Source organism: Fulmarus glacialis, unplaced genomic scaffold (assembly GCF_000690835.1).
Source record: "Fulmarus glacialis isolate BGI_N327 unplaced genomic scaffold, ASM69083v1 scaffold31007, whole genome shotgun sequence".
Lineage (NCBI taxonomy): Eukaryota > Metazoa > Chordata > Aves > Procellariiformes > Procellariidae > Fulmarus > Fulmarus glacialis.
The window spans coordinates 6,850-22,857 of NW_009221790.1; the positions used below are offsets into that span (position 1 = coordinate 6,850).

The 16,008-nt window shown below is 40.2% G+C and overlaps 1 protein-coding gene across 1 annotated transcript; it reads left to right on the top strand.

Moving 5' to 3' along the window:
* The first annotated feature begins 1,983 nt into the window (after positions 1-1,983).
* SLC25A33 (solute carrier family 25 (pyrimidine nucleotide carrier), member 33) lies at positions 1,984-11,645 on the top strand. The gene is made up of 6 exons (XM_009581234.1): positions 1,984-2,162; positions 5,836-5,913; positions 7,484-7,584; positions 8,718-8,784; positions 10,111-10,394; positions 11,069-11,645. The coding sequence occupies exons 1-6, from the start codon at positions 2,116-2,118 to the stop codon at positions 11,269-11,271; spliced, it is 780 nt and encodes a 259-aa protein (XP_009579529.1). The 5' UTR covers positions 1,984-2,115; the 3' UTR covers positions 11,272-11,645.
* The last annotated feature ends 4,363 nt before the right edge of the window (positions 11,646-16,008 follow it).

Consider the following 16,008-nt stretch of genomic DNA (forward strand, 5'->3'; position numbering starts at 1 on the left):
AGTATCTGTCAGTTTGGACGTAGGGATTGTCCCTAGTTTAGGTTTTTTCCCCTTTCAGCAGGGACGAGGAAGAAGCAAGAACTTAAAGGAGAAACTTGAAGCATGCTGTTAAATCATATTGCCAGTCTCAGTGAAAACAGTTTCTTGTTGGATGCGTTTGTATCTGAAAAGCATAGTGTTTGGGATCATGTACTTGGGCAGAATCTTGCAGAACATGAAAACTGTAGTGAGGAAGTTGTATTCCCTGGCCATGTGGTCTGAGGTGTCCTTTTGAAACCTTATAAAGAACCTTAATTTTTGTGGTTGTACACGGTGGCCAGGCTGTTAGTGCAAGTGCAGGGGCTTCAGGGTTTTGGCAAAGAATGGTTACTGTTTGATATAAGACATACTGTTTCAGCAAGCAAAATAAGCTGTACTGGGTAAAGCATTTACATACTAGTATGTGTCTACAGCTTGGGTTTTTCTGCCATTCTTTAGTTACCATTTTCCTTGTGTTTGAAAACAGATTCTCCTAGTAAAATAGTTCATGTATAGATGGGGCTTTAGAAAATATGCAGTATACCTTTATTAATGTCCTGTTATGGATCTCTGTTCCCAGATCAGTGCATGCAAACTTCTTATGATTCTAGCAAGCAATGCTTTTTTCATGCACAAGACAAAGGATAGGATTTTTTTTTTTAAATTCACCTCCCTTTCATGGAAAACTACTTAAATTACAATTTCACATTAACATCAGAGTGTTAAGTTGTTGATTCATGGTGTTTTCTAAGGAAGATTGCAAACACAAGTTTTTGAAGGAATCACATGCTTTGACACTTGTGTAAACAAAGAAAATATTTCCTAGTCAATAGGTTCAGTTGTAGTAAATGCCCTTGGAAAAAAACTGAAGTCTTTAGTTAAGTCTTCCTAAATCCCAACATGTTTGATTAGTAAAATTTAGATATAGTGCCTTTTAGCCAACCTCAACATTATGTTTAATTGTGAAGTTTGACAGAAGGGACATTCAATTACCAAAGAGGAACAGCAGCAGAGAGAGAAATAGTTTGACCAGTCACTTTCCAGATCACTGACTAAAATGAAAACTGGGACTCGTACACCTTATATTCTTGGCTCGGTGTGCTTTTTCTGAGGCTCAGTCTGGCTACATTAAGATGAGTATATGCCTATTACAGGATCATTTATTTCTTCTTTATATATTTTTATATGTGTGTGTGTCTATGTGTGTATGTATATATACACACAAATATATGTGTGCGTGTATAGTATTTTATTTTTGTCCTTCTGTTATCAGGGTATCGGGATTCTGTTCTTCAGTAGCCTTTCTCTCCTGTTATTCTGTTTTCCCACCTTCCCTCTCATCCTTGCAGCTCCTTCCCCCACCCCCAAAAAAGTAGTTGATACCCATTGTTTTTAAGAGCGCCTAACTTACTGTACTTTTGATATTTGCTACTTCCGTAGACAGCTGTTTTAATTATAAGTGCTGAAATGGTGAAGAATTATATTGCTGTGTTTTCAGTCTTTAGTGTCCTAATCCCCAGTGGCTTGTTCTCATCTGCCAGCTTCCTGCTTCCCATAAGAAAAATCCATCCAAGGGTATGTCTGTTTTAGGACAACAACCTCTGAAACATGGATGCCTCTGAAGTTTTTACAGGCAGAATTCCAAGTCCTGGCAGAACATGGAACCAGCAGATGGTCAGTCAGGGATTTTTGTTAGTTCTGGGTATCATCTTTGTGTTTACCAATCTCACCACTACACACAATCATTGTAACAGTTTCTCAACCTTCTCTTCCCCTCCCCCAGAGCTTGGGAACAGTCTCCCTTGCCTAATGCCAAAACTGCCCTGCTTCCTAATAATTTGTCCACAATGTGGAGCAACTGGAGACAAGTCTTCAGATTTTATTTATATGCCATGCTGTGATTTGACACATCTGTGCAGCTATGTTTTCCTGACTCTGTCTTCTGTTTAAATTGTATTTTACAGATGCGGAGGAACAGTTGGTGCCATCTTTACATGTCCCTTAGAGGTAATAAAGACTAGGCTCCAGTCTTCAAAGCTAGCCTTCCGGGCTGTCTACTACCCACAAGTCCAGCTGGGGACCATCAGTGGTGAAGGAATGGTCAGGCCAACATCTGTATCACCTGGGCTCTTTAGTGTTCTCAAGTGAGTACTGCTCCTCCTGTCATTCAATGTTGCTTGACACCAGTGATCTGAGTTTCAATTCCTCTGTGCAAATATGTAATGCAAATTTTGCTCCAGACTTGCACTGGAAGGATTCATGTCAGTTGGGCTTCTGCCTTCAGCAGCAGAAAGATAAACTATTCTTTTAAAAACCTTACATGTTCAAGACTCCTGAGTGTTCCTTTGAACTTCCACAGCAATTCATTTCCACCACTTAGAAACTTTCCGAAGTGAATTGAATAAGTGTCTGGAGGTGTAATTTTTAAATTGTCTCCTCACATTTAGGCTTTTTGGTAGTTATGACTTCCTAGGGATCAATACACAGGACATACTGTAAACTCTTGATATGCCTTAGCTTGTGGGAACTATCACAAAAAATATTCTGGAGGAAAGGGCTTTTTCTCTTTTTTCAACACTGAGAAGAGTTGTCTTTGTCTCTTATTGGGAATAGTCATGTTTACTGTCTCCTTTGAGTATTGGAACAGGTAATCCTTACTAGCTGGGGCCAGTTCTTGGCAAATGATTGAAGGACTGAATAAGCCATATACGCTGTCTTTTTCTTTTTCCTGGAGCCACTCCCAGTTTGCTTTGAGTAGCTAGTAGAGATACGTGTTGCTATTGCTGCCCATGCTATTTACCTGTTTGATGGGGGGAAGTTTTAATTCCTGTCTTGAAGCGGTCTCTCTTCGGAGCGTCATATAAAAGTGAGAGCCTATAGCTTTCCCTTCACCTTAATGGACCAGCATTGTAACAAGGTTTCTGATTCTCTGCACTTAGTGATGCATGTCAGCCCCTGATCTGTCTTTGAAGCTGGCCCTGCTTTGAGCATAAGTTTGAACCAGAAGACCTCCAGAATTCTGTGTTCCCGTGTATTTTAAGTTATGCTTGTCTGCATTCTTGAGTGGATGATCTATAACTGAAACTTATGGGAGTGGGAGAAGGACACATTTTGCAAAAGCAGTCTCACTAAAACATAATGTCTAATTGGGGTCTTGGAAGCTTTTATCTTTTCCTCAGCTATAAGGAATGAGCTCTCCTTTGTTCGCTATTAGATGCTGTCTTTGCCAATTATTATTATGCATCAATCCTATCTACACCTGTATTAATTACGATCTCTATTAAAAGCTTTCTGTGTGGTTCAGTCTGCAGCAGATGATGTTCCAGCTGTTCCCTTTTCAGATGTGTATTCATAAAGAAGAGGAAATGTGAAATCATCTAGCTTACAGCTGCTGAAGGGTTTTACCAGCAACTCTGAAGTCCAAATCTCTACTACTTTATTTCATATCAAAGCACCAAAAACTTATGGTTGAGACCTTATGCAAATGGATTGAGTTTATTTGGATCATTGGGCACCCTAGGGTGATGCAGAGAGGTCCTGTTTAGATCAAGTAGCAGAAATGCCAAAGAAAATAACGACTAGCAAAGCAAGTTGAATGATTTTATGTAAGGCCAACACGCTTGGCAGATTGCCTGGGGAGAAGCTGCACAGTTATATAACAGTACAGTGCTAATTCAGATTCTCTGCAGAACTATCTGGCTAGAGTCGTTCTGGGACTTGAGTTTCTGTATTATTGTAAACAGTGCTTCTTTCCCCTGCCAAACATTTCTTTGTCTATTCAGAGGTGAGTCTAGAGCAATTCGTGACTGAAAATGTAAGGTAGTGCCAGTTGTCTTTGATTTTCATCTCCTTTCCCTTGCTGTCTTTTCACCTTGCAGCATTGGACTTTAGGCAGCTGTAACTAAAGGAAGTGAAAACTTCAAGGCACAAGGCTCTTAATTCATCCTCTTGACCCATCTTTTTCTGGGGTTGTCTTTTTTTTTAGGGGGAGAGGAAATGGTTTAAAATTGGGTCAACTTTATATTTATTAAGATCATTAAATTTGGTGACTGTGATCTTGATTTCTTTTCACTTCAGGAATTGCTTAGCTGCACGTATCACCAGGTTTTCAACCTGCTTCCTTCAGAGGATTGAGAAGTGAGAGCAAAATATTTATGCTGTCATTCCCTTGCAGGCAGCATCTATGAAGAACAGATAATGATATTGATCATGATCTTTCTGATAAAATACAAATGTATGAAGAAAGAAGTGAAGTTAGGTCTCTTGCTTTTACTCTTGCATCCCTTTCTCAATCCTGGTCATGCATCCTGGATATGACTTGGGTGTGGGAAAATTGTATGGCTAAAGAAGCAGCCATTAGAGCCCTACATATGAAATTGCTCTGTAAGAGTTAAAGGTGTTGAGTATGAAAGCCCCTTAACTGCTGTAAATAGAAAGAAAGTAGGTACTCAGGAGGGCAGGTTAAGCCTGCTGCTGAATAGAAAGCACTCCAGAAGGACAGGCTGTTTTTGTCTAATCCATTTAAGATTCTGATGAGTCACCCCAGCTGGAATCCGCAGTCGTGACTGTTAAGTGACAAAGAACAAGTAGTTGGTGGATCTGTCTCCTTGGAGACACTCAGCCCTGGAGTTTACACAGAAAGTTCAACTCTGCTGCAGAAAAAGTGTTTCAGAAGCTCCTGTATCTTATTCTGTCTAATGAGCTTGGTTTTGGAATCTGTGGGGAATATTCTCAACAGTGCTAATGACTAGAAAGCAAATTCTGAAAAATTGGCAGTTCCAGCAGGTGCATGTGAACTACCCATGGAGCCCGGTGTTACCTGGATTTTCTTGCATGGTTTTCACATGGTGAGTTCAGTTAAGAGGGCTGCTGTCTAGCAGATTGTGCACTGAAATCCCAGTGACTGTACCTGGCTTTCACTGGTAGATACTTGGCTGTTTACTAGAGTTTGGCTGTTGTTTTAGTCCTTGTAAATATGTCTGCTGTTAGTAGTGCAAGGAACTTGTAAGATAAGTCTTTTTTAATGAGGCACTTCAGCAAGGTATTGTACAGAACTTGGCAGCTCTGGGGAAGCTGTCCAAACAGTTTATGTTCTTCAGAGAAGTCCTAGCCCAGCATGCCTTCTAAGGTGTGAGGGAAGATGGGTGGAAAGGGCTTTGGAAACCTGGGCTGTAGCAATTGCAGAACTGCAGGAAAGCGTCATTTGGTGATCTTCCTGCTTTAGACCTGATTATGAAGTCCAGTCCTGACAGTGATGCACAGCAGTACCTCTGTAGTTGGAGTTTACATGGGAAAGATAATGTGAACTCTTTTGAATGCCCTCAAAACCAGGTATCCCTGAACTACCTGGGGAGACATAGCTTGTAGTACGGTTGCCACATTCAACTTTCACTCTGGGGAAAAAACACATCGCTAGGTAATTGTGAAAGGGAAAAGGATTTCTGTTTTTTTATGTCTCTATACAGGAAGCAAACTCCTGAATTGCTTAGATAAGAGAATGCCAAAAATATTCTTTGTTCATCAGAGTCAACTATCACTGGATGCTCCATGAAACTTTAATTCATTCCTGACAGCTTTCATGTGCCATATGACACACATTTGTCTGTAGTGCACTGCATTTTTATGGTATAGTGGCTTTTATTCAGTTGTGTATAATACTGCTAATTTTCAATATTCTGTAGCTTAAAAGCTAACAGCTTCACAATTAATACTCATTGCTTTTGTACAGTTCTTTTGACTTACTGTCTGGCAGAACGAGAAGCATAACTTTTAACCCAAATACTATCTTTTTTTTTCCCTGTTTGTTTTTATTTTAAGGTCCATTCTGGAAAAAGAAGGACCAAGGTCACTCTTCCGAGGGCTGGGTCCAAACTTGGTTGGAGTTGCACCATCAAGGTAAATAGTTAAACTATTGCTAAAAGACACATTTAAGGTACTAACCCAAATGTTGCAGTGCATTCGTGATTCAAAAGAATAGGTCATGAAGTTATCCCATCTGTAAACTGAGATTTGTGCATGTATACTGCACAGTGCACATACCAAGAAATACTTCTAAAAATCTGCTTTACGCTTGTATAATGCTGGAAAGTGCAGATTAAATAAGGCACTTAAATTCCAAGTCACTGCAAGAGCCACTTATCATGTGCTTGAGAAAACAAGAGAAAGTAGTGCAGAAAAATCTGTAGGATTAATATTTGCATTTTTCTAACATGATCTGCTACTTCCCTGCGAATAGAAGTGCTTGCCAAACGCTGAGTAGGAGCTAGATGCCAGGGGAGAGGAGTACCTATCTGGTCCTTGATTGCCTCAATTCTTCTCAAATGAAAAACTGCAGCTGAGGGGGAAGGACTTACTGCCACATAACCCCGAAGAGGTGTGTGTTGTGTGTGTCCCCCCCCCCCTTTTTTTTTTTTTTTTTTTTTGAACAGCAACAGCAAAAGTAGCTACAAAGTTTGTTTGTATTTGGAAGTCTTACAGGCACCTAAATGTTTTTCACGTGTACCTATGACTGTCCCATTCTTGGCAGGGCTGAATTTCTTTGTGCCTACCAAATGTTAAAACTTGATAGCAATCGGGAAATTGGCAGATGTTCTCTGCCTGAAATTGAACCAGTTAAAAAAAAACTTGAAGAGCAGCGTACTCCCTCTCTGGCCTCTTGCCTAGTAGGTAGGATGTTCCCCCTGGAAGCAGGGAATCCTATTTCTGTACAGGTAATCTTTGCAGCAGGGATCTGAATCCAAGACTGCCTGCTTTTTCATGCAGCTCGCTCATGCTGTCTTTTGTGTTCCTTCATATTCTTCCATAAGATTGGAATAAGTTACTTTATGGAAATTCTCAAATTGTAGCCACTGATATCCACCTTTTTTTAGCAGTTCACTTCAAGGAGCTGTGATCTGAACATACTTGGTTCAAGCAGCTTCTTACTCATATCATGTTGACTGTTGCAGATCAGCTGAGCTTCCTCTATTCCTATGCATTATATAGGGATTTGAGGTGTGTAAAACTTTTTCATTTCAGTCCAGGGTTAAGTGTTTAAAGCATGAAGTGCTGCTAATGCAGTTACAGTGCTGAACAAATTTATGGAAAACATAGGCTCCAGGTGGGAAAGTGACATTCCCAAGTTCACAAAGTGTGTTTAATGCCAGAGCTGGTGTAGGTATCCAATCTAACTTGCTTTGTCTGCAAGACCATGTTGCCTGCCATCTCAGACTTGGTGTGAAAGTATAATAATTCTACCCTGTGGGTGTCAAGTCAGATAGTGGCAATGTAGTGTAAGGATTAAAAAAAAAAAACAATCCCGTGTCCTTGTAGATGGAAGTAGTTATGTGGAGGCCTCTTTGGAGAGAAAGTCTTGTTTTTCACAGGGCGGAGGGAAGAACAGTGATGTGTCTAATTTGACGCTGTGTGTAGTATATTGCTTTTCTTCTCCTTTTTTTTTCTTTTTTTCTTTTTTCCCCTCTCCCAGAGCTGTCTATTTTGCATGCTACTCCAAAGCCAAAGACCGATTTAATGGCATTTTTGTGCCCAACAGCAACATTGTGCACATCTGTTCTGCAGGTTCTGCAGGTATGTATTTGTAATTCATCTTCTGTATGGTCTGCAGCAATACTTCAGTGTCCAGCACCTCGCCAATAGCAGGCAATACATGCATTGGTATCTGTGTGGCTCTTAGATGCACCTTAATTCTTTAAAGTATTTATTCTAAGCTGTTGTTGGTACAAGACTACCTCTATCCTTCTCAATAGTTAGGAGACGAGTAGAATTAATCGTAAGACGGAGACTGGCCTTTCAGTCTGTCTGTATGGGACCTAGGCTAACACACCAGTCTTAGTTGACAGCTCTGGATAATTGTGGTGTATTAATGAGTACAGAGGTCAGTACGTGGCACGTTCTGAAAATGTACACTTAGTTTGAGGTTGTATATGGCAGAAAACAGGAGTTTGCTAGCTCCTAACTTACCTTGTCTACAGAGGAACTGTTTTCCTGTTCAACACTTCGAAATATTTCTAGATTGTTGTTTACTAACTTGGGATGAACTTTTTTCCAAGTGGAATGCTATGGGAATGTCTCTGAATGTAAGAAAAAAGATATTAGTAGACATCAGCAAACTTTTGATATTGTTTTAGCCAAATTGTTTTTGGATGTTGTATTTTTCCTAGCAGCATGGGGAAAATAGTTTGTTCTTGTAGAAAAAATACGGCCGAAGAGCACCACTAGTTCAAGCATCAGTCACCAGAGTGATCACCAAAAATAATCTTTCCCAAACTAACCCCTTAATTATGGGTGGATTCTGTTAATGAGATGGCTCAATGGCACCACCTAGAGCCTTGGGGAAAAAAAAAGACTAATACATGTGTGTTTTCCCCACATTTCCTTCTACCTATTATTCTAAAACCCAGTCAGTAAGTAAGAGACCTTGTCTACAGCAGTCTTTAGGAACATGAAGTACATATTAAAATAGGTGCAGAAAGGAAGAATCCTTTAAGAAATTCCAAGGCCATTGGTCAACGCCTCCTGAAGTTTAACATGAGATGGTTCTCTCGCAAGAGAGAGATTGTAAGCTATACATCTGCATGTCTTTTGAAACCTCTAGATAGAGGTGGTACTAGAACTGTCTCACTGCACAGAGTTCATGTTTGTCATGGCAATACACCGGCCTGGATTCAGCTATACTTTTAATTTTCTTTTCTCTTTTTCAGCCTTTATCACAAATTCCCTGATGAATCCTATATGGATGGTGAAAACCAGAATGCAACTGGAACGGAAGTAAGTAACTGATTGAGGGAGATTGGATGCCACTGAGTGGCTAAGGGAGCCTCTGGAAAACTGAACTTTCACGTTTTTACTCATGGCTCTTTGTGCTTTGATAGATCTTGCCCGGTTGTTTCCCTGACTCTCGATTGCACCTTTCAAGCCACCATGCTTCTGCCTGGTCAGACTAAAGGTTAAGGTTCTGTGTGTCCTACTTCAGTCTGATGCGCAGTTACTATTGAGAAGGATGTGGAAGTTGCCTCGAGTGCTGAGTTAGGTTCAGTTTCTGGTTTCACTCTAAATCTTAATAAAGTTCGGCATAGCATTAATTTTCTCTCAGATTCCTGCTTAGAGAATCTTCTGTACTTCAGGGGTTGATGTTGAGGATAAATATATCAAGGACTGAAATGCTTTGATAGAGCAATAATAGAGGCTATGGTCAGAAGAGCTCATGTGGGAGGCTGAGCATGAGGTTGCAGTCTGTGTCCCATCTGGCAACATCACTTGTACTGATCCTAGATCCTACAGATGTGTGTGTTACTGCAACAAACCAAGGTTACTGATACACAGCTAGGTAGCTGTAAACAGAAAGGGTTTTTAAATTATAATGAAGCCACATTAGTTTCATAAAACATTCTAGAGGCAACAAGAATCTGTTGCAGTGGTTTAATATTCTTTTGCTTCCTTCAGCATTGTATTACCGTTAACCATGCCTCCTGAAGGCAGAGAGGGAATTTGACAGTAATATCTTTTAGTTGAGCGATTCACAGTCACTGGTGGATATCCAAGCAATGAGGGACTCTGCTAATAAAGTGACTGCTTAGAATGGAAATTCCTTCCTGCAAGGACATTTTAGGTCAGATAAGAAGGATCTTTTAAGGCACCACAACTTACAAATAATTTATAAGACTTAATTCCAGCACTTCACAGGGTGGCACCTTTGAACTGAGTGCTGCCTCTTAAAATGAAGTATCATTTCTCATGTAGCAGACCTTTGTCTCTTGGCCTGCTGAAGATGGCTTTAAATGGAATTACTAGTTTAACACAAAGCAGTGTTTCTTCAATGCTTATTGTCTTCTAAAGCCCTGGTGAACTGTGATGGACTGGATAGAACTTGAGCTGAAAGAATTATTACGAGTATCTATTAGTGAATTAGCAAAGCCAAGTGTGCACTCTTAGCATGATAGTCCTGCTCTACGCAGCCTTCCTAGAAGGTTTTTGAAGTAAAACTTAGCAGAGAACCATTTCTGTAGTTATAAAAACTGTTGAAAGCCATGAGGTTTTTTTAATATTAATTCTTTTTCTGGGCTCATTATATGCTCTGTTCTGTTTGTTTTTTAGAGTCAGGGGCTCAAAACCAATGAATGCTTTGCAGTGTGCTAGATACGTTTACCAGACAGAAGGTATCCGTGGCTTTTATAGGGGCCTGACCGCCTCCTATGCTGGGATTTCTGAGACCATTATCTGCTTCGCTATTTATGAAAGTTTAAAAAAGCACTTAAAGGAGGTCCAACTGCCCCCTTCTCCTCCTAATGGGACCGAAAGGAACTCAACAAACTTCTTCGGACTGATGTTTGCTGCTGCTGTTTCCAAGGGCTGTGCCTCTTGTATTGCTTATCCACATGGTATGTTAACTTTTCCATTTACGACTGCAGTAGAACAGCTGTTGCCTGTAATCCAAGACAAATGATAGGGTTTAGGGCTGTAAAATTCTTAGTTGTTTGAATGGCCAAATGCATGTTACTGTGGCATGTGCGTATGTTTTGGCATTTTCAGTACTGGTCCCACCATTCCTAGTTAGCCACATAGTTGGTGATTGGGACTTCCTGGTTTAAAAACATTTCAAAAAATGCCAAAAAGAAATTGCCTAATGCTTCTGTTCTCGCTAGTAGCCTCATCTAGCTGAGTATCCACAGCCTTTGGGATTCTGTGATCAAGTGGTGGGAAACACTTGTGGCTGAACAGTGTTAACTCTTTTTGGTTAGATGTGAATGTTATCATGGTTATATAGAAAGAGCAATATTGATTATGTGAGCGTCAGTGAAGCATTTAGTTCTGTAGTAGCTTGAATGAGCAAGTAATCCATTTATTCCACATGAAAGGGAACTCATCTTTAACTTTGCTTCTTGTCTGAAGGGCAATGTGTGCAGGATTCCATGGCTGAAAGTACTGGCGGGCAAGTGGTACAGCAAGGTTTTCATGTCCCTGGGTTTTGTATACTCTTTCCTGGTAATGGCATGTTTCTTAATGGGAAGGTTTAAGTCTTATTAACTTTGCGCTCTGTTTTACTTTTTTGCAGAGGTCATACGGACACGGCTGCGAGAAGAAGGCACAAAATACAAGACTTTCATTCAGACAGCACGTCTGGTAGCACGTGAAGAAGGCTATCTCGCCTTCTATAGAGGACTCTTTGCCCAACTCATCCGGCAGATACCAAACACAGCCATTGTGTTGTCCACCTATGAGTTAATTGTGTATCTGTTAGAAGACCATGCAAAGTAGCGGATCCAAGACTCCTGTTACAGACTGTAGACCAATTTCTTTGTTGAACAAATAGTCCTTTAAGAGACTGATGCAGGTGGCAGTGCTGGTGGAAAAACTACAAGTCTGTGACCACCTGCTGGATATTTCCTTTTGGATTCATGCTTTCTGAAAGGTCTCAAGTCATTAACGTTAATAGTTAATTATAACTTTTTTTAACTTAATGATAATTAAACTGCTACTAAATTAAATTACACTATTTAATTTAAGTATATGTTTGTCCTTTTCCTTAAGCACAGCCATATGTGGTCAAGGAATGTACCTCATACTATCAAGTGATCTCTTGGACTGGTGTTCATTAAAACTATATTAAAACAGGAGAACTGGTTTGGAAATTTGAAACTCTGTCTTCTTACTGCTGGAGTCATGTCACTTTTTAGCACTGTAATAGCCTAATGCCCAAATAAGTTGGAGAGTTCTTGTGGTTTATTTAAGGTGCATCATTCATTGCTGTGTGAACATCCTGGAGTGTTCAAGTAGGACAATCTTGTAGTATGTTTCTCTGTTTCAATGGTATGAAATACGCACACCAGAATCTCTTAGAAAAGCCACTTACACTGGCAATATTGCTGGAATATGATTGTGGGAGGCTTTTAGTAAAAATTTAATTGCAGTACTATGTGCACCTATGCATGTGGGATACATGCTTATGCTGGTGTGTGTAAACAGACCTGTCATGACTTGGCTTTTAGACCTTGCTTTGGTGAAGGACTGAGAGCATAAGGACAGTCAGTGATTGTGGCCTGGCTGCCCTGCGGAAATTCCATGAGATGCAGCAATTTGGTCGTGTATCCTGACCTCAGCCTTTTACTATTATGGGGCTTTTTTGTATTACGTTTTCCTTATGCTTCAATGCTAGGGGTCTGGAGAATGGAAGAGAGGATAAGATAGGTCCCAAACACTATAGACTATGAATGCAGTTCTGGATTCTGCTTTACAATATGATACTCAGGAATGTGTCCCTCTTGATTCGATGTCCTTGTAGAGCAGTGCTTCAGATGGGAATGAGGTACTATGTTGTTTCATGGACATGTCAGTGGACTTAACACCAAAAAAAATCCACAGCCTATGTAAATAGTTTCTTTATGTCATTGATTTCTTACTGAAGGAAATAAGGGAAATAAGGACTCGCCAGCTTAGTGCAGCCTGTTGAACAGTCCTCACATTTCATATAGATATGATATCTGCCTTCTCCTTCAAAGACGCACTATTAAAGGGGTATTCTGTAGTAGTTGTCATGATACAGTTCTTACTTTTCCGTTATAAATCAAATATCCTGCATACTTAAGATTAGTCCTTTCATAAATATTAGAATATGCTTTTAATTTTAGTAAATTTTAGTCTCTTTACCACTTGTATTGCAGCAGTACCTTGCAATTAAAGTACTGTATATGAATAATTACTGATAGTGCAGGATAAAATATTTTAGAACTCAAATGGGTAGATTTGTGTTTTGCTGTGGCCATACTATGCTCTCCTATTCATTAGTGTCATTTGCTTTGGCAGCTGAGACAAACACTACAGCATTTGAGCCCACCTTCAGTCTTCCCTGCTGTTGAACTGAACAATGAGCTTCTCATGATTTGAGCAGGTGTTGAGTTCTTGAGCATAAACAAGTGTTTACGGACATCTTTGACTTCAAGGACCATATACAGCGGAGGTGGTGTTTGGACTTGGAAGGATCATGCAAAGCATTAAGAAACAGCCTAGTAGTGAGTAGGGCTGTCTTTTGTAAGGTAAAGTTTTCAGGCTAGTATTTTGTTGCAGAAATATAATGGATTGATAACTGGATTCAAACCTTCACGTTTGTTCTCATTAGAACCTAGCAGATGACTGGTACTTGAGGTCATATTTGACATCAGTGTGATGTAGGAGCATAGTGCAAAGAGGGTAAAATGTGTGTATACCTCATTATGAGGCAAAACTGCAAAAATAACTCATTTCTATTATGTCTTACTGAAAAGAACATATCACATTACCCCTAAGCTAAAATAGGAAACAGTTGAGTAACTAAAAACTGGCATGGCTTTTTTTATGGAGATGATGAGCAGCAAAAGCTTCAGTCTCTGTATAGGAGTCAAAACTGTCATACAGTGCTGTTTCTATTTTCGAGAACTAGGACACTTGTGCTGCCACTTTGAAACATTTTCAGAGATTTGCTTTCTTAAATTAGTATTCCTCTGTACTTACAGTACTCTAGCTCACTTTTAAAATGTTAGTCAAATGTGTAGACTGCTGATATCTTTTGGGAATGAGGGGAGGGAACTCAAACCCTTATGAGGAGTTTGGGACTTGGTAAGAGAGAAAGCAAGAGAAAGTGAACAAATTTTTGTTCTGCCTAAATCTGATGGAAAATCAGGAATTCTGATGGATTTTTGGTTTTGTTCTTTAAGCTTTGCTGCCAACCCTGACAGAATTAGTCTTAATTCGATAGGGAGTTAATAAGCTGTATTGGGAGCTAATAGAATTTCTGAATTAGTATAATTTACTCCTTTTTCCTTCCTCTCTCTACTAGAATTTTTAAAATTCACTAGCCCTTGATTCCTTAACCCTGTAAAGAGTTAACATTTTTAGGTGATGCTCTGTGAGCAATCCCATTGATGTCACTGAGTACGGAATAAGCCTATTACCAGAGGGAAGAATTGGAAGTAGTTTTTTTTCCAAAGGGATCTCTGAATTTAAAAATAACCAACCTTTCTCTGGTTGTGAAAGAAAAAACGAAAAGCTTTTTTCACTGTTCATTCCACTTCTTCAACTTCCACAGAGGGTGAATTTCATGGAAGGTAGGTAAATTTATTACTGGCTAGAATTTCCTGGGCAGTTTCCCTCCAGGTTTAGGCTTCATTACTAAACCCTTTGTAGCTTAATTATCAGTAACGTGATGAAACTATGGTTGTATTTGAAGTGACCACAAAGTTTCCATTAACTTTACCAGGACCGAGTCTGTTCCTGTTCATAAATTAACAGTTAAATTGAAATTATAAGCACACTGTTTCTACAATAGTACAAGCTACTCATATTGGTTAATTTAGCTTTGGAAGCATTTCTTTGGCATTTGAAGATGTCTCAAGTCCTTACACTGTAAGACTTACTGCCTCCTTTTAGGTGTCCATGGTTGCCTTGATATCCCTCAAAATTATCTGCATTTATCTGATGGTTGTGATACATGCTTGTATTGTGATTGTGCCCCTGACCGTGATTTATAGTTGCTTTGCGCAAGTTCCTCATTAGCTCCTTTTAGGAGGAAACTTTTGGTAAACAATGGTTGGACTGATACTACAGATGTAGTTGATAGGGAGGGAGGGACTTCTGTAGAAAAAATAGACAAGCTCTCAAGTACAGAAGTCCTAGAGGACTTGCAGAAGGGCTTGATGTGCCAAATGACTATGTTGTTCTTCCTCCTTTCCCTATCATTTGGTCTCATAATCCCTAAATAAGTGAGCTAAACAATGGAAGAGAGATGGAAAAATTTGATCCCTCACATTTATCAAGAGGAAATAGTCACTGTTATTCCATATGATTAATTTCCATGGTTAAATCTGTGGAGATAGAAATGGAACAGTTAAGATCTCAACCACAGTTAAGACAAGCTTAAAAGTACAGCTTAATTCCAGTACAAATACTTGTCTATGAAGGGCTTTTCCATTTGTGGCTTTTTAAAAACATGATGTTGACACAACTTGGTTCTCCTGAATTTTAAGCAGTTCTGTCTATTGTGCTGAGAGGTTTTTATCTTTTTAACTAGGAAAACAGCTATGCAATTTGAGGCAGGGTCAGTCTCATATTTTGGAGAGGTCTTAACCTTCATGTCAAACCACCAACTGCTTCCAGTTCTGTAAGAACAGTGAATCCCACCCACGCGTGCTGAGAGGGGCAGAGCATAAATAGGTGTTACTTTGCTTTCTAGGGGAGAGCTTCTGAACAAAGCCTGACCTGGGAACTACTCCCATCAGAGACCTGAGGGCTTTCTGCAAAACTGTGTTGTTTATCAATCTATCCAGAGGGAGGGAGAATCTAGAGCAGCAGTCTTCAACTTCTGGCTCACAGGTAACAACTGCCCACGAAGCCCAGTGCTTTAATTCCTGCTCCACTTGCCACACTATCCCTTGGCTAAAGCAAGGTGTTATTTGCAGCACATGGTTTACTGGGTAGAGTTGATCAGGGACCACAAAAGGGCGATAACCTGTGCTCTAAAATCAGTGTGTGGGGGGTACAGTAGTGTAATTGGAGGGAGCTTCCATTTTCCCAGCCCACTAGGTGGTTTGGTAGGAAAGTACATCCTAATAGAGAACCTCTTCTCTTGGAACTGTCTCTTCTTCCTCTGACCCCATTTTGTTTCCATAATTCTCTGAACAGCTATCCTTTTTCCTCAAAAATTTAATTGCCAGGTCTCTGCCTTGTTGTAGACCCCGTTCTTTCTAGTTTCGTTTGTGCAAGCGGCCCTCGGGGGGAAATCCTTAGGTGGAGGTTTTAAAAGCCTTTCCCCAGGCCCGGGCCTGTAGCAGTGTAAGTCCCCGGCTGCTGCAGCCACCCTTCACCGGCCCTGCGCGGTCTCTCGCTGCGGCAGGGCCGGCACCTAAAGGGGCTGGAGCTGCTTTTGTAATACAGAAGGTGCCGCGTCTAAATTTAGGAAAAGAAAGGGGAAAAAAAAAAAAGCTGGTAGAACTCGGCGCCGGGCCAGGCACGACGGGCCTCCCT